Raw genomic sequence first — 26,241 nt, forward strand, 5'->3', positions numbered from 1 at the left:
GTAATTTTTGTTGGTTTAAGGCACAACGTTCTTTCTTTTGCAACAGAAAATAGCGATGCAGGAGAATACATTCTACACTTCCTTCCATTCTCTCCGTAAATCAAACTATAACATTCTAACTGATCTCTCAACCAGGAATGAACTGCTGTCCTCTGCTCCGTTCCATTATTGTTTCATGGATTCGTTGTCCCTGCACTACATTGTGCTAGGCCTGCTTTCCATTTGTACTTGTTCCAGGGCCAGCCCAAGGGGTATTTTGTTTTTTGCACCATGGGCAAACTATGGCCTTGCTGCTGCCCCCATGCATTCAATAGAGAGAAAAGTCAGGTCTAGAAGGACTGTTCTACTTACTAATAAAGAGTCCAGTAACACCTTTAAGACAAACCAATTTTATTGTAGCATAAGCTTTTGAGAACCACTGCTCTCTTCATCAGATGCGTCTGATGAAGAGAGGTTGTGGTTCTCGAAAGCTTATGCTATAATAAAATTGGTTCATCTTAAAGGTGCTGTTGGACTCTTTACTATCTTGCAACTACAGACTAACACAGCTAACTCCCCTATTCTACTTACTGTTCATTCAAAATGAACAGTGTAAAAATAAAAATAAATAAAGCTCTTCAAAGCCTTCTATGTTCCATCATGGCAGCGACAGATCACCTTGGTTTGCCGAGTGGTCGGGCCAGCCCTGACTTGAAGAATTACTGGAATTAGTTTCAGAATCAGCGCACGGGCAACGGTGACACTTTATAGTGCTTTCTCATACATGTTACCAGAGTTCTCAAGCGGATAGGCACATTTATTTAAGCACCATGCAACAAAAGAGTTTCATGTTAACTGGGTGAACTCATCAAGATTTATTTGTACACAGCACCTTATATTTAACCAATGCCCATATGTGATGGCATGCATTGGTTATGGATAAGAGGAGGGAAGGACATGCATTCTAAAGCATAACAAACTGCACATGCACAGTAGAGTCTGAATCAAGTCAAAGAATCAAAAAACGGAATGCTGGAAGATCACCAATCCCAAAACAAGATCAGGTCATTTGGAACCCTCAAAGTGGTGTGAAAGTTTTCTGAGTCTCCTTGCATAAAGCAAGCAAGCAAAATTTACCTTGAGGCAAAACCTACAGCTTACATGGAGTAGGATTTTGGACACTCTTTCTCCTTATCTTGGGTCACAGAAGGCCTATTCTGATCTTGGTTGAACAATCCCGCTCCATGTTTTAAAGTAATGGCATGGTCAAGAAGTAAGTCAGATGAAAAGAGGAGGAGGGGAAGATTTGAAAGAGAGGAAAATCCCATTGGTGCATTCCAGCAGGGTGCCAGGGAGATGTCCAGGAAGTGACATCATCATCACCGGGGTGCAAGCGTGCTTTGCCGTGGACTGATTTTGGCTCCAAACAGGCACATTTTGGGCCCAAATCAGCCCGCTATGAACCGTGGGAGCAGTCTCGGGGTGACGCGATGATGTCACTTCTGGAAGTGACGTCGTCACACTGCCCAGAAAAGTGCCCGGGGGGGCCATTCCCATGCCTTCCCCTCCACTGGCCAGGTAAGTGGTGGCGGGGAGCAAAGGGTGAAAGCAAGGGATCCCCCGCCCCCACCAAAGGAATGGGATCCCTACATTTCAATGTTTGATTGGGCGAATAACGAAGGGATAAGAATATTCAGACACAGAAATTGTCCTTTCATAGTGTTGAAAATACTGGAACAGTGAAGTGTCTTCCAATATGTAAAGGATCTGCAGCCAAAAAACAGACTAGAAGTGATGGTTAAATGCCTAGAGCACTGTTAATTTTTAATTAATGTTAGTTATAATTATCTGTCTGTGCCTGACTGAGACCCAGTAACAGGGTTGGAATGGATTTTGTTTTCCTTGTAATTTATTAGATTTATAACTAATAATAATTAAAAATTAAATAAAATGCTCCAAGCAAATTCTGTAATAAACTTTTCCCCTTTCTAAAACATAAAATCTGCTAGCACTGGCTGACTAATTCTGTTTCTAAAATCAAGCCTGATCTCTGATTAGGAAAAAAAATGTATTCATGAGTTGTCAGATATCCTTCCAAAGCATTCTGAATAACATGAAACCAGTTTTAAAGTGTGGGGGGGGGGAGGGGGGAATTATACCTCACTTGCAAAAAGAAACAAAATACTGTATGAAGAATTAACGGCTTCCATCAAACCTAGAATGAGCTCGTGGTCGGTTTCCAGAAAGTGTCTCCAGAGGTTTAATTTCGAAGCCAAGCACAAATTGTAAAATACAACACAAGTTACACTAATGAACAAGCTGCTTTTTATCACAGACACAATTTAGAGCTTATTAGGATTTTTTGTGTGTGCTTAACCAAAAAACCCCCTGAAACAATAAATTCAAGTAGGAACCCTCTGCGAACTACTCCAGTTTGGTATATCATCGTTCCTTCTGCATTTGGGGAATTACCAATAAACCGTTTGAAAACCGCATAACTACAGCTTACGCATAAACTTGGGCTGTGGCTGGGAAGCAACGCACAGGCTTTGGAGGCAGAAAGGCCTAGGTTAAAGGCCTAGTATCTCCAGCTAACGGGACTCAAGGTACTGGTAAAGACGATTCTCTAGCTGAGAACTAGGAGAGTCACTGCCAATAATAAGCAGGAAATAACAATGGGTTGCCGCAGTATAAGGCAGCTTAATATGTTCACTACCAAGGCAGGATGTAGCGATAAAAGAATTCTTGGAAGATCCGTGTTATCCCTTATGGTATCACTACGAAGCTATACTTTCTTTCTGAGCAGACCGTCCATCAACTTCATTGCGTGCTCACGAGTTCTTACACTAGGATAAAAAGGTACCTTTCTCCACATCATTCATAACTTTATAAACCAAACCATACCTGTACTCAGCTGTCTTTTTTAGCTAAACTGACACACCACTTTTCAGCCTTGCAGGAAAGACGCTTCAAACCCTTATTTTGTTTGTCTTTTTTTGCACCCTTTCCAGGTCTCCGTTACCCTTTTGGGTTTGGTGTAGTGAGCGGCTGGACTCTAATCTGGAGAACCAGGTATGATCCCCCACTCCTCCACTGGAAGCCAGCTGGGTGACCTTGGGTCAGTCCCAGCTCTCTCAGAGCTCTCTCAGCCCCACCCACCTCACAGGGTGACTGTTGTTGCGGGGATAATAATAGCATAATTTAATTTAATTTAATGTATTACATTTATATTCCGCCCTCCCCGCATCAGCGGGCTCAGGGCGGATAACAAGAATTCAACATATTAAATGTTGTAAACCACTCTGAGTGGACGTTATGTTGTTCTGAAGGGCAGTATATAAATCGAATATTGTTGTTATTTTGAGAGGGCTCCAAAACTGTATCACCTCTATGGAATAACATAAAGACATCAGGGATCGTACGAGAGAGAGAGTCAGTGGGAATGACCAAGATATGGTTTCTCAAGATGGAAGCAGAACAGAAAGGCAATGGGAAAATCATTGGTATTAGATGAGTAACCTCGAGATTAGCTAGCAGAGGAGTCCGTTCTAACTCATAACAGCCCCAAGGAGTTTCGTTACTCTGTTAGAAGTAAAACAAAAAAGAGAACAGGTAAGATCCAATGACACTTTTCTGCCAAGCTGAGAACAGAGAAGGGAGTCATTGGATTTAGCCCACTGGTTTGAAATTTGCAATTTATGTTGGAAAGTTTCCTGTATTGCGGTGACTTGTGATAAAATGGATAGAGACATTTTTTGTAATGGTGAAGGGTTTTTTTTTCCATTTAGGATGGTTAGCATGGAATAAACCTGATGAGATTAAAAGTAAACAGGAATTCTTCTTCCCTTCTAAGGCACCATAAGGGTTTGGAATCTGCTAATAGCCCTGACTAGCTTGATCTCATCAGAGCTCAGAAGCTAAGCAGGGTTGGCTATGGTTAGTGGTTGGATGGAAGACCACCAAGGAAGGCTAAAGTTGCTCTGCAGAGGAAAGCAAGGGGAAACCACCTCTGCTCATCTCTTGCCTTAAAAATTCCAATTAGATTCTCAGTTGATCACCATAGGATTGTGCTCTAAAGTAGGCTAATAAAATAATCTGTTACTGTTTTGTCTTGCCTTTCCTCCAAATTTCTCAGAGTAGTACACAACCATCTAATCACATTTTTATGCTATGGAGCCTAGGTAACATATGCCCTGACCTAGATAGCCCAGGTGAGCCTGATCTTATCAAATCTCAGAAGCTAAGCAGAGTCGGTCTTGGTTAGTAATTGGATGGGAGACCTCCGATGAAGACCAGAGTTGTAGAGGCAGGCAATGGCAAACCACCTCTGTTAGTCTCTTGCCATGAAATCCCCACCAGAGGATACCATAAGTCAGCTATGACTTGAAGACAGTCTCCACCACAGGTAACATGAATACTTTTCCCCATCTTGATTTTATCCTCACACCAACGCTTGATGTTATCCTCAGATTAGACTGAGTCTGAGAGTTACTGGCCAAAGGTCACACAACAGGCTTCAGGGCCAAATGAGGATTTGAATCGCCATCTCTCCAACCCTAGACTGGCACTCTTACCACTACACTACGATGTCCCTGCCTCATCCTATAACAACAACAACATTTGATTTATATACCGCCTTTCAGGATGACTTAGTTAACACCCACTCAGAGCGGTTTACAAAGTATGTTATTATTGTCCCCACAACAAAACACCCTATGAGGTGGGTGGGGCTGAGAGAGCCCTGAGAGAGCTGTGACTGACCCAAGGTCACCCAGCTGGCTTCAAGTGGAGGAGTGAGGAATCACACCCGGTTCTCCAGATTAGAGTCCTGCTGCTCTTAACCACTACACCACACACCTGTGAGATCAGTTAGGCCAACAGAAAATGACTGGCTTGTGATCACCTAATGAGTTTTGTGGACGGGAGCCAAACTAGATGATACCATGTCCCTGAGACATCCTGTGAGGTCACAGCACCATATTAGAGTCAAAACACTTCAGTTCTTGAAAACGGTGAAGTGGGGAGAAAGGAGTCCCTCATTCCCCAGCACCATGGTTTCCCGCAGGAAACCTTGTGCTTCTATACCTCTCTTCTGGACAAATTAATGACATGCTCAGAGCAGTTTACAAAGTCAATGTCACTATTATCCCCACAAACAGACACCCTGTGAGGTAGGTGGGGTTGAGAGAGCTGTGATTGACCCAAGGTCACCCAGCTGACTTCAAGCGGAGGAGTGGTGAATCGAACCCAGCTCTCCAGATTAGAGTCCTGCCGCTCTTAACCACTACACCCAACTGCATCCCTGTGGTGTTTTTAGGCTCTAAATCCAGCATCTGACCCTCAGTGGTAAGCAGAACTCAGGCCTCCTATAACCAGTTCTCAGTAACTGAGGGCCAAGCTACAAGTGACGAATGACACTTGAACAGCAAGTGGATTGAGTGGAGCGCAAGTGAACAGGGAGAAATACACTTGCCATTCAAGTGTCATTCGTCACTTGTAGCTTCGCCCTGAGGTGCTCTCCTTTTAACAGGACCTGTATTTAAAGAAGTAAGGCACCAACTGCTTGCTAATCTTGACTGCGTTAAAGCAACTTCAGATGACTGGTGTGAGGTTTGCTAGTCAGATTTCAGCATGAGGCTGAAAGGACAGGTGACGGAGAACACCTGATTGCCATTTAAAGCGACAGCTCCCTCTCTCTTAGAAAGTGCAATGATGCCAAACGTTTGACTTAACAGCATCGCGCCCTGAATTTTCCCAGCCTCACTGTAGCATCACACTTCATTTTGGAGGAGGAGGCAACTGATATCTTCTTACAAAAGGTAGCTGGACATTTGCCGCGATGTGCAGTTCTGGCTCGAGAGCAATTCATCCAGGGAAGCGCCGCAAATTTGGCGGCTTTGTCTCCCCTCCGAAGGCTGACACTGTCTTTTCCTAACATAAGACCGAACATCCGAACACCTGTGCTGGGAAGGAACTGGCAGGTAGCCTACTCTCTCCATACCTGCCTCATCGGTGGGCTGTTCTATCCTTTGCTTTAGCTCTCCTCAATTGCAATCATTTAAGAGGAAACGGTATGATTAGCAGCACACAAGCAAACAGCAGGAACTAATCCTTTAAACACAAATACTTGAGCAGCTACGTGATGGTTCCTCACGAAACAGTGGGGAGGGAGATCAGAGACAAAACCCCTCCTTGAGTTTCCTGTAAATTCCTTGCTACTCATTCACAATTTGCTTAATGCAGTTCTTAAGGCAATTAAGAACGGAGGTCCCACCATTCTGATTAAAGTCTACAAAGCTTTGTCTAGGAGGTGAGCAATGATCTCACACTGTCTCCCAACCCCCCCCCCCCCAAATTTCATGCAAGGTGGTAAGAATTTGAGGCTATGACGCCCCCTCCCCCTTGACTTAAACAACTTAAATGACACTAGAGGTGTTTTTAAATTCGAAAATAACAAAATAATTTATTTAACATCGACGGGAAAGGTCAGGTGAAATCAGGGTAGAAATTTTCTGAGGTAAATCTGAGGTAAAATCAGTACAGGCACAGACTTAAGGTCTAATGTTCCAGACTAATGAGAGTTGCTTAAGCTCGTCACAGTCACTTAAATCTTTATGTTGAGAGGCTTTTGTTCCAGTGTTTTCCCAAACACTCTAGTACACTTTCTTTGAGTATTCTCTTTTGGTTTTAAGAGGGCTGATACCCTCTTTCCAGTCCCCAAACCCCTTTTTCTTGAAACACCTGCACTCGTCTTGAGTTTTTCACTCACTTTTAAGATATCCAAAGACAGTTTATAACCACACCAGACCAGGGACCTCTTCATTTTTCAGAGATAACTCCCTGTTTGAATGGGTGAGGAAATTCTCCTCTCACTTTCTTCAGCCTGAATGGGAGTCTGCGCCTACTTCCCAAACTTCTTTGTCAACTTTCCCCCAGTTCTCCTGTCTGTGTTAAGCTGCTCTCAGTCAGGGCTGAATCTCAAAACTGTCAGTATTCGACTCCTCAGACTGAAATCAGACTCCCTTCTCCCCAGCATCCAGTTCAGAAGTCTCTCTCTGATCAGCTCATGCTACCCAATCTGATTCCTGTCACTCAAAGCCGTTGAGGTTTGACCCAGGTTCAAATCCCCTCTCTGCCACTGAAGCTTATTGGGTGACCTAGGGCCAGTCACACAGTGTCAGCCTGACCCACCTCACAGGGTTGTTGTGAGGATAAAATAGAGGAGAGGAGAGCAGCACTGGGTCTCCTCTGCTACCGCTGCTTCTGCCTCAGAGGGAGCTCCTTGTCAAATCTCAGCGTCCCCATGGCGATACTCCTATCCCAGGAACAGAACCCTGGAACTGAAGGGAAGGTATGGCAGAAAAGACATCCTTAACCCTTCCCCTGCAGTGACAGGTGAGAAGCCCCTCCACTGAGGCAAGGAGGGGGAAAGTAAAAATAAAAAACACTGTGGAGAAAAGGAGTAGCTGCACTCTTTATTGAAAGCAGAGAAATGACTGTCCTTCTGCAAGACAGATAGGGCCAAAATGGGGGAGATTGATGAAGAAGTCCCTCCCATCAGAAGCCAGCAAAAGAGTGATGACCCAATCTGGCTTCAGATAGGAGAATCTATCCATCAGTTGTGATTAGAGATGGGCACGAAACAGGAAAAAAATCAACCATGCGGTTTGTGGTTCATCACGTTTCACAAACCACAAACGTTCACGAACCTGCAGTGGAGTGCAGGAATTGGTTCATTTTGGTTCGTGAAAATTTCACTTCCTGGCCAGCAAATCACCTCTTCTGGGTCAGCAGAAGGCCACTTCCAGGTCAGCAGAAGGTCACTTCCGGGTCAGCAGAAGATCTGCTGGAAGTCCATCCCCTGTTGCCTAGGAAACTGATTGGTCGGCGCCAAGCTGTCTGCAATGACGAACCAAAAAATGAGCCAGCTTAAAGTTCATGGTGGTTCATCAGAAATGGGCTTTGACGAACTGCTAGTTTGGGAACCATGAACTGGCCTGGTTCGTCATGAATTTTGGCTCGTATTTCAGCTCATGCCCATCTCTAGTTGTGATTGCCCCCCCTCCCCCGGACCACTGGAAAATAAAATAAATTGATAAATAACATGCTAACTTTCTGCTGACACACTCTAGTACAAGGGCAGGCAACCCCTGGCACATATGTATGGCAGCATGGCAGCTCCCTTGTGCCGCCACAAAGCAGGGATATAGTCAGACCAGGTTAGGCTGAAGTACAGCTCTAGGACTTTGGGAGAGGGGGCCTGAGATAGTAATGCCATCAACTGGAGTTTCTTCTGGCCCAGCCCCCAGTAAATGCTGGTAGTTACCTTCCATTAGTTTATGCTGCAATGTACAGGTGTGTAGCATTGCAACTCAGTGTGCTTAAACATGAGGTGGGTGCACCACTTTGCCAGCTGCATGTGTGACATATCATCTTGCTGAAGAGTAAAAACCATCGCTGTCACCACCTCGCCTCAGCCAGAGCTACCTGTCTGGCCAGCACAATTCGCCCCTTCTCTCTGTTTGCTGGCACATCAAAGTCTTCACAGGTGTTTTTTTAAGCACTTGTCCCCCCCCCCCCCAAAGGTTGCCTGCCACTGCTGTAGTGTGACTAAGAAATCAGACTCAATAGAGTTATGCAGAGACAGGCTGGCCCGTCTCTCCATGAGCTCTATGGTCCCAAGTAAATGGCTTGCAGTTAGGGACACAAAGGAAAAAAACTGAAGCCTGCTCCTGACTTTGGGTAGCCTAAGAAACAGTATGCATCCACACATCGTTGGACTCTGCGCTATCACAATAATTTGTGATTGGATTTTCCTAGTGGACAACAAGACAATCCAGTTGCAAATAGTGCAGCGACAGAGTGGTATCCAATTAGGGTTGCCAGTCCCCTGCTGGGGGCGCAGGATCACCCACTCCCACCCTCCACCCCGTCCCCACTTATTGGCCAGTGGGGTGAAAAGGTGGGGGAACATGCCTCCTGGGCATGCTCCCAGGCTCCTGCACTCCACAGCAGCCTGTTTCGGGCTGAATCGGGCCTGACTCAGCCCCCTGCAGAGTGTGGGAGTGCTCCCGTGGCAGCATGTGGCCTGCACAATGTCATCACTTCCTAGAAGTAACATTATCCAGGAGCGTGCGCATGCGTGAGGAGACCATGCAAGGTAAGTGCCAGGCAACCCTTTATCCAACAACATGCTGATGCAACCATCTATCAAGTTTATCACCTAAGCTGCATATAAGTTTGTCAAAAACTTTTTTAGTTCCTAAAGAGCGTTGCTGTATACTACCTTAATAAATACTCATTTCTTCTGGAGCATTGACTGGTCCAACAATCCAGTTCAGTTCGGGTCCATTTTTGTTTAGTTTGTTTAGGCCAAAAGAAATTCACAATGATTTTGGTGAATAGTTCTCCACTGTAACATGATGAATGACACGGCCCCCATGCCTTCCCAACTGTTAATTCATCCAGAGTATGACACCCGTGCTTGGTTGATCCAGCACTGCTTTCTGTAACATGCACAAATACTCTTGACAGATTAATAAAAAAAGTTCTTCTGCTACTGAATTTCCAAGTGAATCCTATACAATGAATAAGCAAATCAGGTGGTTGTCAGGAAGATGTCTGCAAGGAACTTCACAGTTACAGATCAATTTGTAAGAGGCAAGTAGAAATCTCCTCTTTATTCAAAAGACTTTCCTTTTTCCTCTCTGTTGTGTGAAGAAGGATAAATTCAATTTAAATTTAACTCCACAGCTAAGTAGACACTTCTCCTATGTCATTAAATAAATTCCGGAAAGTGACATGTAAGAATTTGTGACATCAAAGTATTATCAGTAATGGGCAAGTTTGCTTCTACAAAGTGTGCCAAATATTTGACAAGTGGAAGATTTTCAGCATGTTTTCAGGTGTTTTAAGTCTTCTTACCCAGTCGATGAAGGATGTCTAAAATACTATTTGGTAACAAAGTGGATTGGTCCTCTTCTTATATTTAACTATACACCAGCTTTCAAAAGATAATTTACAGTTTCTAAATAGACCTATGTTGGAGAAGACTTTGCATAAGGCAATTTTCCTAGCTAAAAAAGCTCTGCTTATAGAAAAACTGTGCATGCATGCCCCTAACAACTAGAGATGGGCACGAACAGCAATACGAACAAAAAAAAGCCACGAACAGCCCTATCTGCTGTTCACAAACAAGCTGTTCGTGAGGACCCATTCTAAACGAACAGGTGGTCGTTGGAAGCCTCGTTCATTGCTGTTTGTCAAGCCAGACAGTCTGGCACCTGCAATCAATTCCCTTGGCAACTTAGGCAGGGATTGTCTGAACTCTGTCTGAACTCCTGTTGTTGTCCTGGAAACCCCAATCTAAGCCCAATTTAGCTTGATAGGCAGGTCTTCCTTTCAAGTGTGGAGCTCCAAATTTGTTACAAGGGGACAAAGACCAGGGGGGAGGGGGGCTCCTAGCTCTGGCTTTGGAGAGGGGGAGAGAGCTGCTGTTGGCATCTTGATAGAGTACATTGGAGCTTGGATTTTCTTTGTGTGTGGTGGGATAGAGATCTACCCCTTCAAGTTCCAGGAGTGCTGCCAAACTCTGGGCCAAGCTATTATTTATTATTGGTATCTTTCCCGGTGCCTGCTCAGGTCAGGTTTCTGGGAGTGGTGCAGTAGGGATCTTGATGGCTGGAAGAGAGCCTGCTGGCCCCCACAAACAGCCAACCATGAACATGTTCATGAACAGGGCCATGTTTGTGAGTCCCTGTTCATGGATGGCAATGAACAACAAACATCATGTTCGGATTTTTTTCCTGTTCGTGCCCATCTCTACTCACAACATGAAGTATGTTTATTTTGTTACAATTGTATGTACTGGGGAGCTCCTCCCATGCTATAACAGTTTCCACAAACAAGTAAATGGGGTAAAATAGATGTTTGCATTATTTTCACGTTCCTCACCTCACGTGCTCACCTCCTGTGCTTAGCAGGAAGTGACCTTTTGCATTGAAAAGGCAACTGCTGGGCAGGGGCAGGGCAGAGCAGAGTCACCTGGGCTCAGGAGCACATGGTCTGCAGCTGCTAGAGGAGGTAAGGGCTTTTTGCCTTTCTTGGCTGTGGTGGGTTAAGCTGAGAAGCTAAGGGTGGTCCTCTCTAGCTTTGGGGCTTTTTGTGTGTAGTTTTGTGTTGATTTGAGTGTAGTTTTGAGGCTGAGTGTGTTTGGGCTTGATTGTGTTTGAGGGTGAGTGTGTTTGTAAGGCTGCTGGGGGTTGCTGGAGTACAAGCCACACACCCCCTTTGTGCTCACCTCCTGTGCTTAGCAGGAAGTGACCTTTTGCATTGAAAAGGCAACTGCTGGGCAGGGGCGCGAGCCTTTGGCGCGAGCTAAAGGGCTCTTGGCCTGTGGCTCTTAGCCGGGGGATCATAGCCGTTTTCTTTCCTCTTAGTGTGTTATTCCTAAAACAGAATAATGAAGTCAGAATGCCAGCAGGGGGTTGGGGGCTTTCCAGTGTATTGCACTGAGTGTCACATGTATGACTATCTGCCTTCTGGTCAGAAGTCCTGGATGTGTGCTCGCTGCAAGGAGCTCCTGGTTCTCAGGGAACGAGTACGTACCCTTGAGGCCAAGGTGGCTGACCTGGAGAAGCGGAGACAGTTAGATAGGCACGAGGACAAGATTCTCAGGGACAGGACAGATGTGTCCCACTCTAAAAATGGCAGCGTTCTTGTTGTCAAGGAGAATGAGGATCTTGTGGAATCAGGGCACCGTATTGAGGATAAGGGGAACATGCCCTCAGAAGGGACCTCTTCTTCAGTTGGTGAGCAGGTTTCCTTTCGCATCAAGGAACCATCCCTGGGTGGGGCGGGAGGGAGGCTCTTGGTAGTTGGTGATTCGATCCTTAGACAAGTAGATAGCTGGGTGGCACAACCGCGTTCTGACCGTATGGTGACTTGCCTGCCTGGTGCGAAGGTAGCGGACATTACGCGTGTTATAGATAGGCTGGTAGATAGTGCTGGGGAAGAGTCAGCGGTCGTGGTCCATGTTGGAACCAACGATGTTGGGAAATGCAGTCGTGAGGTCTTGGAACAAAAATTTAGGCTGTTAGGCAGGAGACTCAAGGCCAGGACCTCCAAGGTAGCCTTCTCAGAAGTGCTACCTGTTCCACGCGCAGGGCCAGAGAGACAAACGCAGATCAGGAGTCTCAATGCGTGGATGAGACGATGGTGTAGGGAGGAAGGGTTCAAGTTTGTTAGGCACTGGGATTCTTTTTGGGACAAGCGGGAGCTGTACAAGAGAGACGGTCTCCACTTGTCCCGAGAAGGAACCCGGCTGCTGGCACTTAAAATCAAAAAGGTGGCAGAGCAGTTTTTAAACTAAATGCTAGGGGAAAGCCGACAAGAGATAAAGTGTCTCTGGTTCAGGATGGTTCATCTCAGAGAGATGAAGGGCTAGGTATAACACTTCTACAGGGAGATAGATTAGAGTTGTCAACTGAGATGGAGACAAACAGTGCAGATGACCTAACTACGTCTCGAGGCAAAGTGTGCCGGGGAAGTTACAGGTGTTTATATACAAATGCTAGAAGTGTCCGAGGTAAAATTGGGGAGCTGGAATGTTTAGTGTTGGGCGAATCCATAGACATTGTGGGCATATCAGAAACTTGGTGGGATGAGGAAAATCAGTGGGACACGGTGATTCCTGGATATAAATTATATCGGAAGGATAGGGAGGGAAGGGTTGGTGGTGGGGTGGCTCTATATGTCAGAGAAGGTATACATTCCAGTAAGATTGAGAAGGTAACTGAATTAGATTCGCTTCTGGAAATGCTATGGGTTGAAATTACGGGCCCAAATGGAAACTTAACTGTGGGAGTTTGTTATCGCCCTCCAGATCAGAAAATAGAGGAGGATTATAAAATGATGACAGGATTAAAGATGGCTGCTAAACAAAAAAACTGTGTTGTAATGGGTGATTTTAACTACCCACACATTGACTGGGCCAATGGGTGTTCGAATCGGGGGAGAGAAAGTGAGTTTCTAGACTGTCTCAATGACTGTGCTATGGAACAGATGGTTACAGAACCTACTAGGGGAGAGGTGATCCTGGATTTGGTCCTCAGTAATGCTGAAGACCTGGTGAGAGATGTAAATGTGATTGCACCACTTGGGAACAGTGACCATAATGTTATTGAGTACAACATATGTATAAATAGGAAATTGCCAAATAAGACCAACACAGCCATGTTTAACTTCAAAAGGGGTAACTTTTCTGAGATGAGGGGGTACGTGAAGAAGAAACTGAAAGGGAAAGTAAAAAAGGTCAAAACACTTGGGGAATCTTGGAGACTATTTAAAACTACAATCCTGGAAGCTCAAATTAAATATATACCGCTGGTTAGGAAAGGCACAAATAGGTTTAGGAAAAGGCCAGCATGGTTAACAAGCAATGTAATAGAAGCTGTAAAAGGTAAAAAGGATTCTTTTAGGCAGTGGAAAACTAGTCGGAGTGAGGTTGATAAAAAGGAGCATAAGCTGTGGCAAAAAAAGTGCAAGTCTGTGATCAGACAGGCAAAAAGGGAATATGAGGAGCATATTGCAAAGAACATAAAGAAAAACAATAAACAATTCTTTAAATATATTAGAAGTAGGAAACCAGCTAGGGAGGCCGTGGGGCCCTTGGATGACCAAGGCGTAAAAGGATTACTAAAGGGTGATAGGGAAATGGCCGAGAAGCTGAATGCGTTCTTTGCTTCTGTCTTCACTGTGGAAGATAAGAAGTGCATGCCCACTCCGGAAGCACTGACTTTGGGAGGGGGTTTGAAAGACCTGAGTCACATTGAGGTGACGAGAGAGGAGGTTATGCGACTGCTAGATAATTTAAAAACTGATAAATCACCGGGCCCAGATGGCATACATCCAAGAGTTCTGAAAGAACTCAAGTGTGAACTTGTAGATCTCCTCACAAAAATATGTAATCTGTCATTAAACTCTGCATCTGTTCCTGAGGACTGGAAGGTAGCTAATGTTGTCCCCATCTTTAAAAAAGGTTCCAGGGGAGATCCGGGAAATTACAGGCCAGTCAGCCTGACGTCAATACCGAGTAAGTTGGTGGAAACTATTATCAAAAATAAAATTAGTGGGCACATTGATGACCAAAAGCTGATGAGGAAAACTCAGCATGGGTTCTGTAAGGGAAGATCTTGTCTCACCAATCTGTTAGAGTTCTTTGAGGGAGTGAACAAACAAGTGGACAAGGGAGACCCGATAGATATTGTTTATCTTGACTTCCAGAAAGCTTTTGACAAAGTTCCTCATCAAAGGCTCCTAAGTAAGCTCAGTAGCTATGGGATAAAGGGCCAAGTCCTCTTGTGGATCGAAAACTGGCTAATTAATAGGAAACAGAGAGTGAGCATAAACGGGCACTTCTCACAGTGGAGGGTGGTGAGCAGTGGGGTGCCACAGGGGTCGGTATTGGGTCCAATGCTTTTTAACTTGTTTATTAATGATTTGGAATTGGGATTAAGCAGTGAAGTGGCTAAATTTGCAGATGACACGAAATTGTTCAGGGTGGTGAAAGCCAGAGAGGATTGTGAGGCACTCCAAAGGGATCTGTCGAGGCTAGAAGAGTGGGCATCCATGTGGCAAATGAGGTTCAATGTAGCCAAGTGCAAAGTAATGCACATTGGAACCAAAAATCCAAAATATAAATACAAGTTGATGGGGTCTGAACTGGCGGAGACTGACCAAGAGAGAGATCTTGGAGTCATGATAGATAACTCACTAAAAACGTCAGCACAGTGTGCGACTGCCATAAAAAAAGCTAATGCTATGCTAGGGGTTATTAGGAAAGGGATTGAAAACAAATCAGCCGGTATCATAATGCCTCTGTATAAATCGATGGTGAGGCCTCATTTGGAGTACTGTGTACAGTTCTGGTCGCCACACCTTAAAAAAGATATCATAGCACTGGAAAAAGTACAGAGAAGGGCAACTAAAATGATTAAAGGGTTGGAACACTTTCCCTATGAGGAAAGATTGAGGCGCTTGGGGCTCTTTAGCCTGGAGAAAAGACGACTGAGGGGAGACATGATAGAGGTTTACAAGATAATGCACGGGTTAGAGAAGGTCGAGAAAGATGTGTTTTTCTCCCTTTCTCACAATACAAGAACTCGTGGGCACTCTATGAAATTATTGAGCAGTCGGGTTAGAACAGATAGAAGAAAATACTACTTTACACAAAGGGTGATAAACACATGGAATTCGTTGCCACAGGAGGTGGTGGCAGCTACAAGCATTGCCAGCTTCAAGAGGGGACTGGACAAATATATGGAGCAGAGGTCCATCAGTGGCTATTAGCCACAGGAGATAGATGGTATTCTCTTTGTGGGGAGGTGGTGCTCTGTTGTCTTGGTGCTGGAAGGAAGGCAGTGGGAGGGCTTCTGGTGTCCTGGCCTCACTGACAGTCCTTTAGATGGCACTGGATTTCTAGCCACTGTGTGTGACAGAATGTTGGACTGGATGGGCCACTGGCCTGATCCAACATGGCTTTGCTTATGTTCTTATGTTCTTATGTTCTTAAATATATACATTTCTCTTGACTCCTTTGTAGGACCACACGCAGGGGTCATTTCGTAGAAAAAGAGCTGGAGGAACTCATTAGCATAACTCATTAGCATAACTCATTAGCATATGCCACGACATCACCAGAAATGTGTAATTCACATAACTAATTTGCATATGCTACACCCCCTGACATCACCTATCCTGGCTGTTTTGGACCCAATCCTGGCCATTCACGGCTGAAATTGGGCCCAAAATGGCAAAAAGGGGCTGAAAATGGCCAAAAGGGGCCCCAAATGGTCAGGATCAGGCCACTGCTGAGCAGGAAAGTGATCCACCACCCGTCAGAGGCCTGATCCGGGCCGTTTCAGCCCCAATCCAAGACGAAATGGGCCCAGAATGGCCGAGAGTCAGGTGGGTGGGGCCACCTGACATGTGACCTCTTTGGGGAACTGCTGGAACTGCGTTCCTGTGTGTTCCCCCTCAAAATGAGCCCTGACCACATGTATCTTCGGGTGAAACAGCCTTTGCCACTGTGATTCTGGCTTGTATAAACCAACCACGGGCATCGAATTCAGCTGCTCTACCGTCATTCAGATTATGAGCACTGAATTAGCTCATTGCAAATCCTCTATAAAACAGCACTTGAGGGCTAGGATCCTACAAGAACTACCCATACCAGGTCAAGCCAAAGACCTATGTCATCCTGTGCTCCATTTCCAAGAAGCAGTCAACCAGATGCCCTGCGAAGCTGACAAGCAAGGCAAGATGGACAATGCCATCCATGGACATTAGTTCCCTAGCATCTGGCAATGAGAAGTATTGCCATCCCGGAAAAGAGAGATCCCTTTTAACTGTCACAGCAAATAGCCGCTGAAATACCTATCCTCCATAAACGTATCCAATCCTTCATTTCAAAGCCATTCTTAGTTGACTGAAATCAATGGAATGGCCTGAAATGCAAGCCAGTTTAGCATCCAAATTACGGGTCCTTAGCAAGAATTTATTTATTTATTTTGGTAACAGATCGGACGATTTTAAAAGGTTAGCTGAGTGATCCAAAGCATCCATGATGTTTGTATTAACTCTGCTGACATTTTCAGCAGAGACCACATTAGCCAGAAAAAAACAGGAAAGGGGAGAGGGGAATAAAGATATATACACACAAAACTCACACTTGGAAGCTGGCTTTTTCCAACCCCATTGTTGTCTTATGCAAAACCGAGAGACGGGAACATGCAGATAGAAAAAAAAATCTGCTGACTTTATTAAAATATTAACAAGGTATAGTTAAAACTTTTGTACACTTATGCAAATGAGATTGCCAGAACAAGGAGAAAGAAGACGATCCCCCTGGGAGAAGGAATATAAAATCAACAAAGTGAAAAGATCAACCATCCCTTCTGCAGTGTGACAGCATGAGACACACAGAAGGCAGCAGCTTGGGAATTGAGGAAGATAAAAAATTTTAAAAATACACCACACAGGCGCACACATACACAAAACACAACCCTCCAAAGTTTAAGTACATCATGGTTTATACAGCTAATAGATTTAAATGAGGCAGAACGTGCCATCCCATAAAAAGATTATATTTACCAAGGGGGCTGGCAGCAACATTTTGGGAGACGTGCTAATTGCATAAAAGACATATGAGGAGGAAGGACAAGAATGAGAATTTTTAGAGTTGATTTCGGCCCCTTCTTTAAAAGTTAAAAATCAGATACAGAATTCAAATCAGGAATGGTGCAATCCTGAGAGGATTGGTGCACCACAAAGAGGTCCCCCGCACTGCGATACATTTCACGTTGAAGGTCAGAACTCGAGGCTTAAGTATATTTTTGCCTACAACGGATACTGTCAAGCCTACTCCCTGGAAATCTCCTCTATTAAGAGTCAAAAACGCATCTGTTCAGCCACAGATTGCAGGAACAGAAGGGTGCAAACATCCAAGTGGGAGTTCCAAAGTCCTTGTGCCCGAGGCTGGCCTAAGGTATCTAAGAGCGTCAGGGGAGCACGGACTGCAGCTGTCGCTCCCGACCCCACCGAGGAACTGCAATACAGGTTTTCACCTGCATTTGTGGATGGCATATCTCCCACAGGTTGGGGGGGAGGGGTTGAGCCAAAAACTCTGGGCTAGGTCAAGGTTCGCTGCCAGCCAGAGACTACGGCACACGTTTGGCTGAACATAATGTCTGGCAGGGCAGAGGAAGCAGAGTCCAAGATATGCCTTCAGGAGGCAACAGCACTGGGATATGCACTGGGAGCAACAAAACCGAACCAGTAAAAAATTCATGTTAAAGCATGGTGCATTTTAAACAGCTCAAGGCAATTACCAAGAGCCTTTGGTAGGCTTGTCTTTTTCCCACCCGTGGCAGGTTATCTCTTGCCATCAACCCCAATCACCTGCCCTTAAGACACTGAGGAGTGGAAGAAAAAAATGACCACTGAAGTGATGCTTTTGGAATTTCCCCATGTCTTCTACGTCTTTACCATAGAAATTAAAGGAAATCCCTCAAGCATCACCTGGAAGTGATGTCACATCCTCCCCAAACTCCACCCTCCCCAGGCATCACCCTCATAATCTCCAGGCATTTGCTGAGGCAATGCAGGCAGCCCAAGCCTTATGCCTGGTTCTCACAAACAGCAGCAGAAGTCCATCTCAAGACTGTGTTTTGAAATTTTATATTGTGATCATGGTAAGCCGGTTTGTGGATGCTTTGTGCTGAAAACTGGAAACTAAGCTACAAGAGACGAATTACATGAGAATGCACACGTGAAGGGAGTCATGATGTTAGCTGGGAATCTGAATTTCAAGAGAGATCGGAAAGCTCTGTCAATTTCCCCTCTCTACAGAGCCAGGGAGATCCCTCCTCAGAGGGTTTGTTTATTTCCTCTTGGCCTCTTAGAAGGGGAGGTGAAACTGACAGAGCCTTCTGGAAGCAAAGAGGAAATAAACAAACCCTCTGAGGAGCATCTTTGCTGGCTCTGTAGAGAGGGGAAATTGACAAAGCCTTCCGGCCTCTTTTAAAACTCATCTTCCCGGCTAACATTGCAACTCCCTTCACGTGAGCGTCCTCGTGTAATTCATCTCGACAATACATCTCTTGTAGTTTAGCTCTGGGATATAAATAATTCAATAGATAAAAAAGTCTGGGCTGTACCATGTCAGACTGAAGGTGGGAGCTTGTACAATCTGTACCAACCCCACCCCCTACCTTTATGTAGACAACTGGCATGCCAGGAAGCTGCCTAAAACTGAGTCAGACCATCATTATATCAAGATCGCCTGCCTATTCTCACTGGCAGCAGCTCTCCAGGATCTCAGGTAGAGGTTTCTCACGTCACCTACTCCTTGATCTCTCTAACTGGAGATGCCAGGAACTGGATCAGGGAACTTCTGCATGCAAAGCAGAGATGTCCTACCGCTTAGCCATAGGCCCACAAAAGGCTAGGCTAGGAACCTCCTCCTCTCTGATGCTTGTTTTCTATGTGAGTGGATTACGATTTTATTTTTCTTGGAGGATCGTTCAATCATGAGGGAGTGTGAAGTGGTACAGACCACATGCAGGATTGTCGCTTCCTCTGCTGCTTGAGAGAACTAAGCCTATGAGTTGCACCTTCAGCCAGGTTTGTTGCTCCTAAATGATGCCCAGCAGGAATAGATTTGGCAGCCTCTGTCTTGTCAGCCAGAGCCACATGGAAGACTAGGGTTGCCAGGCCAAGCTGGCAGATCTGGGGGAGCAGACATGGTAGGGTGCATGCAGTTTTGGTGACACCACCACATGACATCCTTGTGGTGACAAAAGGGAGCTCTTAGAATTGCTGGAAATTCTATGGTAAACAATAGAGTTTCCAGCAATTCCTAGAGCTACCCTATGTCACTTCTGAGTTTTACCTGGAAGTGATGTAGCAGTGTCAGTGACCTCACTGCTTTCTTTTCCTCCTGGAGCAATGGGGCTTGCCAGTGGGAGGCCTTCCATAATAGTGGGAGGCCTAGCAAGCCTACAGAAGACCATGAATATGAAAGAGGGGAAACCTTTTTTGTCTTATTTCTCAAACAGGCTTTATTTCCCTAAATGCATCTGGTTTTATGCCTTTGTTTCTGAAACCACACCTTTCCTACAAACCTACCACTCGCCTAGAAATCCTCGTCCCTCCTGGTCTCTTTCCCATATCTTAACAGACAGCCACAGAGCTGGAATTGCCTTGCCCTATCCAGAATTACCTCTCCAAATGCGACTCCACAAAAGTCAAGCTCATCCTGATAATATTGAAAACAAAATAAGATCAAATGCATTCTTGACCTTCAAAGAATGGGGGATCAGTTACCTCCATCCCCTCCCGATTCTAAATCGTGTTCATATGAAGGGGGGAAGTGGAATGGGGAAGAGAACGTTAAAATGTTAGTTGAGTTTTTTGTATGCTAATCTTTGCTTGAATTATTAACCAACGGGAAGAAATTATTTACACTGTGCATGGCATGGACCTGGCGGAGCATCGCAACGCTACTGTCAAGAGAAATCCTCAGAGTGAATGATTAGAGTTGTCGGGTCTTATTTATTTATAATGCCCAGGCTCCAAGGACCCGTTTTTGAGACTGCACCCAGAGAGAGGGGAGACAGACAGAGGAAAATGTTCTGATGTTAGAGGAAAGAAATAAGAAAATGTTTCCTCAGATAGCGCAACCAAAACAAAAGACTGCGGATCTGGTATTTAATCCCGGTTAGTTTTAGTGAAAGGTACCTGAAGTTCCGTCTGAAAGAAGAACTTCTGCGGGCACTGGGAACAGTCGTAAATTTTATCCTCTTGCCCGTGGACAGCAAAGATGTGTTGCTGCAATTTATTTGCCTGTACAAAAACTGAAAACAACAACAACAACAACGTCAAAGATGAAGAGAACAACTTGGGAACATACATGAACTCGTGCAATTGCCTTGCGCCGAGGTGGAATGCTAGTCTACCCAGCTCAGCAATGTCAACTCTGGCGAGCGGCTGCTCTCAGGCAAAGGGAAAGTCTTTTCTTGCCGTTACAGTGCAATCCTACACAGTGTTACACCCTTCTATGCCCACTAGCTTCAGTAGATTTAGAAGGGTGCAACTGAGGTTTCTACCGCTAGGATAGTTTCAGGTAGGTGGCCGAGTTGGTCTACAGTAGAATCAACAAGATATGTCTCTGAAGAATGGAGCTTTGACTTTCAGAAGCATACGCCCCGAAAATCTTGTTGGTCTCTAAGATTCCACTGGACTCAAATCCTGCTGTTCTACTGCTAGGATATGAACCATTCTTCAGATTGCGAAAGTCAAGAATTGTGTCTTCTGCATGCAAACCATGTCCTCTTCCCCAGAGCCATGTGCTCTCCGCCTTCTCTGCAGTTCTAGAGGGCCGATACAAAAAGGTTTGGATGGATGATAGGTTGTGTCCTTGTGGTACAGGGGAAATTGGAAGTATAGAACACGTTTTATTACCTTGCTCCTATTATCAAGAAATTCGCATTAAGTTTGTTTCCCCTATATTCAGCACTCAGAATTTGAGTACACCAGAATGCTGTTAATAGGTGAAAACCCAAAGGTTACAGTGTGTAGTGCGAAGTTTTTCGCAGCAGTTTACCAAATCCACCAGTTCAGGAAGGTATAAAATTATATGATGAAATGCAGTTACTGTATTTTAATTCTGTGCGACATTTTTAGTAATGTGGGTGCTAATAATTTCTACCTTTGATCTCTTGAAAATAAGAATGCTGTTATGTTTTATGCTGGTCTAGGACCGTTTTAATAAAGATTGATTGACTGGAGGACAGGCTGTAGAGCAAGCCCGATCTGCCTCCTCCCCCAATTTGGGCAAAACCTTCTCATTTTTACCATGGGACAAGACCGTAACCCTGGGCCAAGCTACAAGTGATGAATGACACTTGAGCAGCAAGTGGATTAAGTGGAGTGCAAGTGAACAGGGAGAAATACACTTGCCGTTCAAGTGTCATTCGTCACTTGTAGCTTGGCCCCCTGGCTAACACTAATCTGTGTAGATTTACTATCAGAATTTGAAACAGGTTTGGAGCTCAATATAGCACATTGGATATACTAGGTCCAGGAGGGTCTGGATTATAATCCCTACTCTTCCATAAAGATCAATAGGTAGCTTTGTACACAATTACACACTCTCCAACTAAGCTAGTGGACTTCATCTTAAGTGTCAAGATCTTCAAGAGGGCTTCAGAGCCCCACATGGTGGGTAACAAGCCTCTGTATGGCTGCCATCTTTTTGTTACTGTTTTGGGGAGAACCTTCTACAAGTACACATGTGTAGAGGAACTTTCTGTGCCTCTTTGTACATAGGCTAGGAAGAGAAGCCAGTGAACTCACAAAGGTTGGAGAAGATCCCTCCATAGCTCGGATCTTTGGCTTCCTCCTCACTATGGTAAACATCCTGCTGCTCACTTTGTCTTTGGGGCCCTAGCTTTTTTGGTTCGGTGGCCACAGCTTTGACATCCATGAAGTCATACGTCTGGCCTCCTCTTCTTGTCCCAGGACTGTGACATCATAGGACTTCCTGTCAAACGTTTGCAACTCAGTGTGCCCTGGGTCTGGAAAGGTTGAAGATCTCTGGCCTAAGCTACTCTACGGTGTTGAGTAAATGGAGTGTGGAAGAGAACTCCATCTAACTAGGAGTTGGAATCCAGGTCTCTCGTCTCCAAATCCAACACTGAGCCGCACTGAATGATTTCAATATATTATTTATTCATTAAGTGTTCATACCAGAAAAGCTGACTGTAGAAAATTCTGCAAGGTAGAAGGAAGGAAAAAAGCCCTCCCTCCAGGTAGCTCCTCTTTTTGACAGATGATATTCTAAAGCTTTCTAAAGTTGTTTTTTCATTCCCCCTCACCCCCCAGTTCTTTCCAAGGAAAGGAATACTGTATTTTAAAACTCCCCTGTGTGTCATTTCCTGATCAAGCCATGCACACTGAGGCTTGTCTAGGGCCGACTGTCTTACCTGTAAAACAAACTGGGCATTTGAATGTGCCTCCCATCCCCTCGAAGCTGTGCTCAATCAGGTGACAGAGGAGTTTTGCCGGAGAGTCAAACATCTGGTTACACAGCTTGCACTCATGATTGATGCCTTCCTCTGCAAGGTTCAAATGATACAACTTGTTAGTGACACAGCAGATTAGCGTCTGAAATGCAGTCATTGGCGAGAAATCACAGCGCTGGATCGCGTGGCTTCCCAGACCCAGAGATGCTACAAAATTCAACGGGCCCCTTTTACAACAGCAGACACGCTCCACACTTGTACAATGCAGTCAGGTGTTATAGCCGCAAGTCAGATTTTAGTGGCATTTCTGTTTCCAGATGTGATGAAAGTGACATGGTGATCAAACCACCAGTAAACTACACTTCCGTGTCCCTGGGCTTGTGACAATACCATACCTTTTCCCCTTTTGCTTCCTTCTAAAGAAAACGACAATAGCGACAACACACGTGTATATATACTCAGACCACAATTTACAGTAATTTTAAATGTAAGAATTCAAGCAAGGCCACTGAAAAAAAGAACAGGCTGCAATGCCATCTTCAACTCAATTTGCATCACAACCATGTCAAGAAAGAGAAGATGATAATATTAAGCAGGGCTTTTTTTCAGCAGGAACGCGGTGGAACGGAGTTCTGGAACCTCTTGAAAATGGTCACATGGCTGGTGGCCCCGCCCCCTGATCTCCAGACAGAGGGGAGTTTAGATTGCCCTCCGCGCCGCTTCAGCGGCGCGGAGGGCAATCTAAACTCCCCTCTGTCTGGAGATCAGGGGGCGGGGCCACCAGCCATGTGACCATTTTCGCCAAGAGCAACCCACTGAGTTCCACCACCGCTTTTCCCAGAAAAAAGCCCTGATATTAAGAAATAGCAGGGGTCCCGAATGGAGGGCTTGAGCTGGCCATGGTCTTACTATTTCAGCTCAAAAGAGGACTAATAATAGCTACTTTCGTTCCTGAACTGTAAGCTTTCAGAATTTTCGTTGCAACATGGATTTGTTTTTAATAGTCTCATACGGAAAATACACTCTTCACAGCTCAGGTTCTGCTTACCCAATGGACAGTTTTTACAGGGGATGTTATGCCTGCTTTTAACCTGGAACCATAAGCCACCCTGAGCCTCCTGGGAAAGGCAAGGCATAAATAGTTTAATAAATGAATAAAAATATGCGGGCTGCCTCATGTGAGCTGAAATTAACTACACTTTTACTTCTGTCTAGTTTAATGTGCATTTCTCATGTGCTGATTCTTGACACAGATTCAAGTCACCTTGAGCCAAGAGGAAAGGCGTGAGAGATAATTATTTTAGTCAATAAATAAAATGGCAGGAAGCTGCAACCAATGGCAACTTCTTATTGGGTGCAACTCACAAAGTGCATAACATGTATCACCCATTCCTGCTATTGGGCATTAATCTAATGTAACTCACAAGCCATGAGTTTCTCTCCATTTCCTACATGAAAGACACTTCCATGCTGCAGAATAGTAAAGAGTCCAGTAGCACCTTTAAGACGAACCAACTTTATTGCAGCATAAGCATTCGAGAGCCACAGCTCTCTCCGTCAGGTGCATCATATTAGCCAGCAAAAAGTATTCCCACTGCTATCAACAGAGCAAGTGGGTGGATGATACGAATCACAAAGTTGGAAGGGGCCTTACAAACCATGTAGATCAACCCCCTGCCCAATGCAGGAACTGCCTAAAGCATCCCCAACAAGGATTCATCCAGCTGCTCCTTAAAGACTGCCCATGAGGCGGAGCCCACCACATCACTAGGCAGCTGATTTCACTGCTGAATTACTCTTAACATGAAGTCTTCTCTAATATCCAGCCAGTACTTTCCCTTGAAATCCTCCAGTACTTTCCTAATATCTAGCCAGTACTCCAGCCAGTACTTTCCCTCGAAACCCTCTGTTTCAAGTCCAATCCTCTGTTTCCAACAGGAACAGCTCCCTTCTCTCCTCTAAGGGCCAAGCTACAAGTGACAAATGACACTTGAACGGCAAGTGAACAGACTCACGTGTATTCTTCTCTGTTCACTTGTGCTCCACTACGTGATCAAGTGGAGCACAAGTGGAGGGCAAGCGAACAGAGACAAATACACATGAGTCTGTTCACTTGCCATTCAAGTGTCATTCATCACTTGTAGCTTGGCCCTAAGTGATATCCTTTTAAGTACTTAAAGAGAGTAATCATGTCTCCTCTCAAGGTCCTCTTCTCCAGGTTGAACGTTCCCAGGTCCCTCAGTCTTTCCTCGCAGGGCTTGGTCTCCAGGCCCCTGATCATCCTAGTTGCTCTCCTCTGCACCTGTTCCAATTTGTCCACATCCTTTTTGAAGTGAGACCTCCAGAACTGCACTCAGTACTCCCGGTGGGGCCTGACCAACACAGTATATAGTCGGACAATGGCATCCTATGATTTGGATGCAGTGGAAAAGAGCAAGAGTCCGGTACCACTTATAAGACTAACAAAATGAGTAGTAGGGTATGATTTGGATGTTATGCCTTTGTTGATAATATGAATGGCTTTTATTTATTTATTTACTTATTTATTTACATCATTTATAGTCCGCCTTTCTCACTGAGGGCGAAGCTACAAGTGACGAATGACACTTGAACGGCAAGTGTATTTCTCCCTGTTCACTTGCACTCCACTCAATCCACTTGCTGTTCAAGTGTCATTCGTCATTTGTAGCTTGGCCCTGAGACTCAAGGCGGATTACACAGTATGAGGTTAATACAATCAGTATCAAGTACATTTCAATACAATACCACAAGGTAAGCAGAGACAAGTTTAAAAGACATAGTATTAGCAAGGATCCTAGACAGAGTAGAAAAAATACTGGAGCAAGACATAATCAATTCTAGGACTAACATTAGACAACATGGAGCGCTGGTTGTACATAGGAGTACATATTTAAAGCAGCAGATAATATATAAGGCAAAAATAGTGATGAAATCTATGACCCCCAACTTGTTAGTGAAGCATCTGAGACCCCATTCCTACAATACAGCCCTCCCATTTGAGTAAAAAGCCTTTTTGAATAGTTCGGTTTTGCATCGTTTACGGAAAGCCCGGATATATTATGAATATATACATAACTGAAGTCTTGTGGGGAGGCAGTGGATAGCCAGGAACTAAGGGAAGCGTCTTTCACTCTACTCCTTAAAGAGGCCTCAGACCAGGGCAGAAAAGATTTACAGCTTCCAGATCTTTCCCTTTCCATGCTCTCCATCATGTTTTTCCGTTTCTCTTCTCTCTCTTGCCCACAAAGAGCACGGGAGGTTTTCTCCTCATTCTCCACTTTAAACGGCAGCAATGATGACTCCACCCCTTCCCTTCTCCCACAGGCTCTTTCAGCCTTGTGTTATTACCAAGATAAATGTCAACTTGAGTGGTTGCTCTGCAGATGCTGTCTTCGCTGGTCCTTACTGGACAACGGAGACACCTAGCCATTCTCCATGCTGCCTTCCATTGATGTCATTGAAACATCCTGGGTCATGACTGGTTCCTCATGTGCTCAAACCTCCACTTCCCCCCCCCCACACCAGTGGCTTCTCCTCTCATCCTTGGCTGGATAAGTACTGGATGGTGAATTGTCCAGGGATCCCTGACACGCTGCAAGCCACAGAGTCAAAAATTATAATAACAACAACAACAACAACATTCAATTTATATACCACC

General features: G+C 44.9%; 1 protein-coding gene across 2 annotated transcripts in view; it reads right to left on the bottom strand.

The window, feature by feature from the left end:
* Nucleotides 1–26,241, bottom strand: part of ZNF423 (zinc finger protein 423) — a 358,203-nt gene that overhangs the window by 34,058 nt on the left and 297,904 nt on the right. For both annotated transcript variants that reach the window (XM_055000810.1, XM_055000809.1), the window contains 2 exons: nt 22,524–22,655; nt 20,278–20,393 (listed from right to left, as the gene is read on the bottom strand). In XM_055000810.1, the coding sequence (XP_054856785.1) occupies nt 20,278–20,393; nt 22,524–22,655 (248 nt within the window). The remainder of the gene's footprint in view (nt 1–20,277; nt 20,394–22,523; nt 22,656–26,241) is intronic.

The sequence above is a fragment of the Eublepharis macularius genome, chromosome 16, assembly GCF_028583425.1.
Source record: "Eublepharis macularius isolate TG4126 chromosome 16, MPM_Emac_v1.0, whole genome shotgun sequence".
NCBI lineage: Eukaryota > Metazoa > Chordata > Lepidosauria > Squamata > Eublepharidae > Eublepharis > Eublepharis macularius.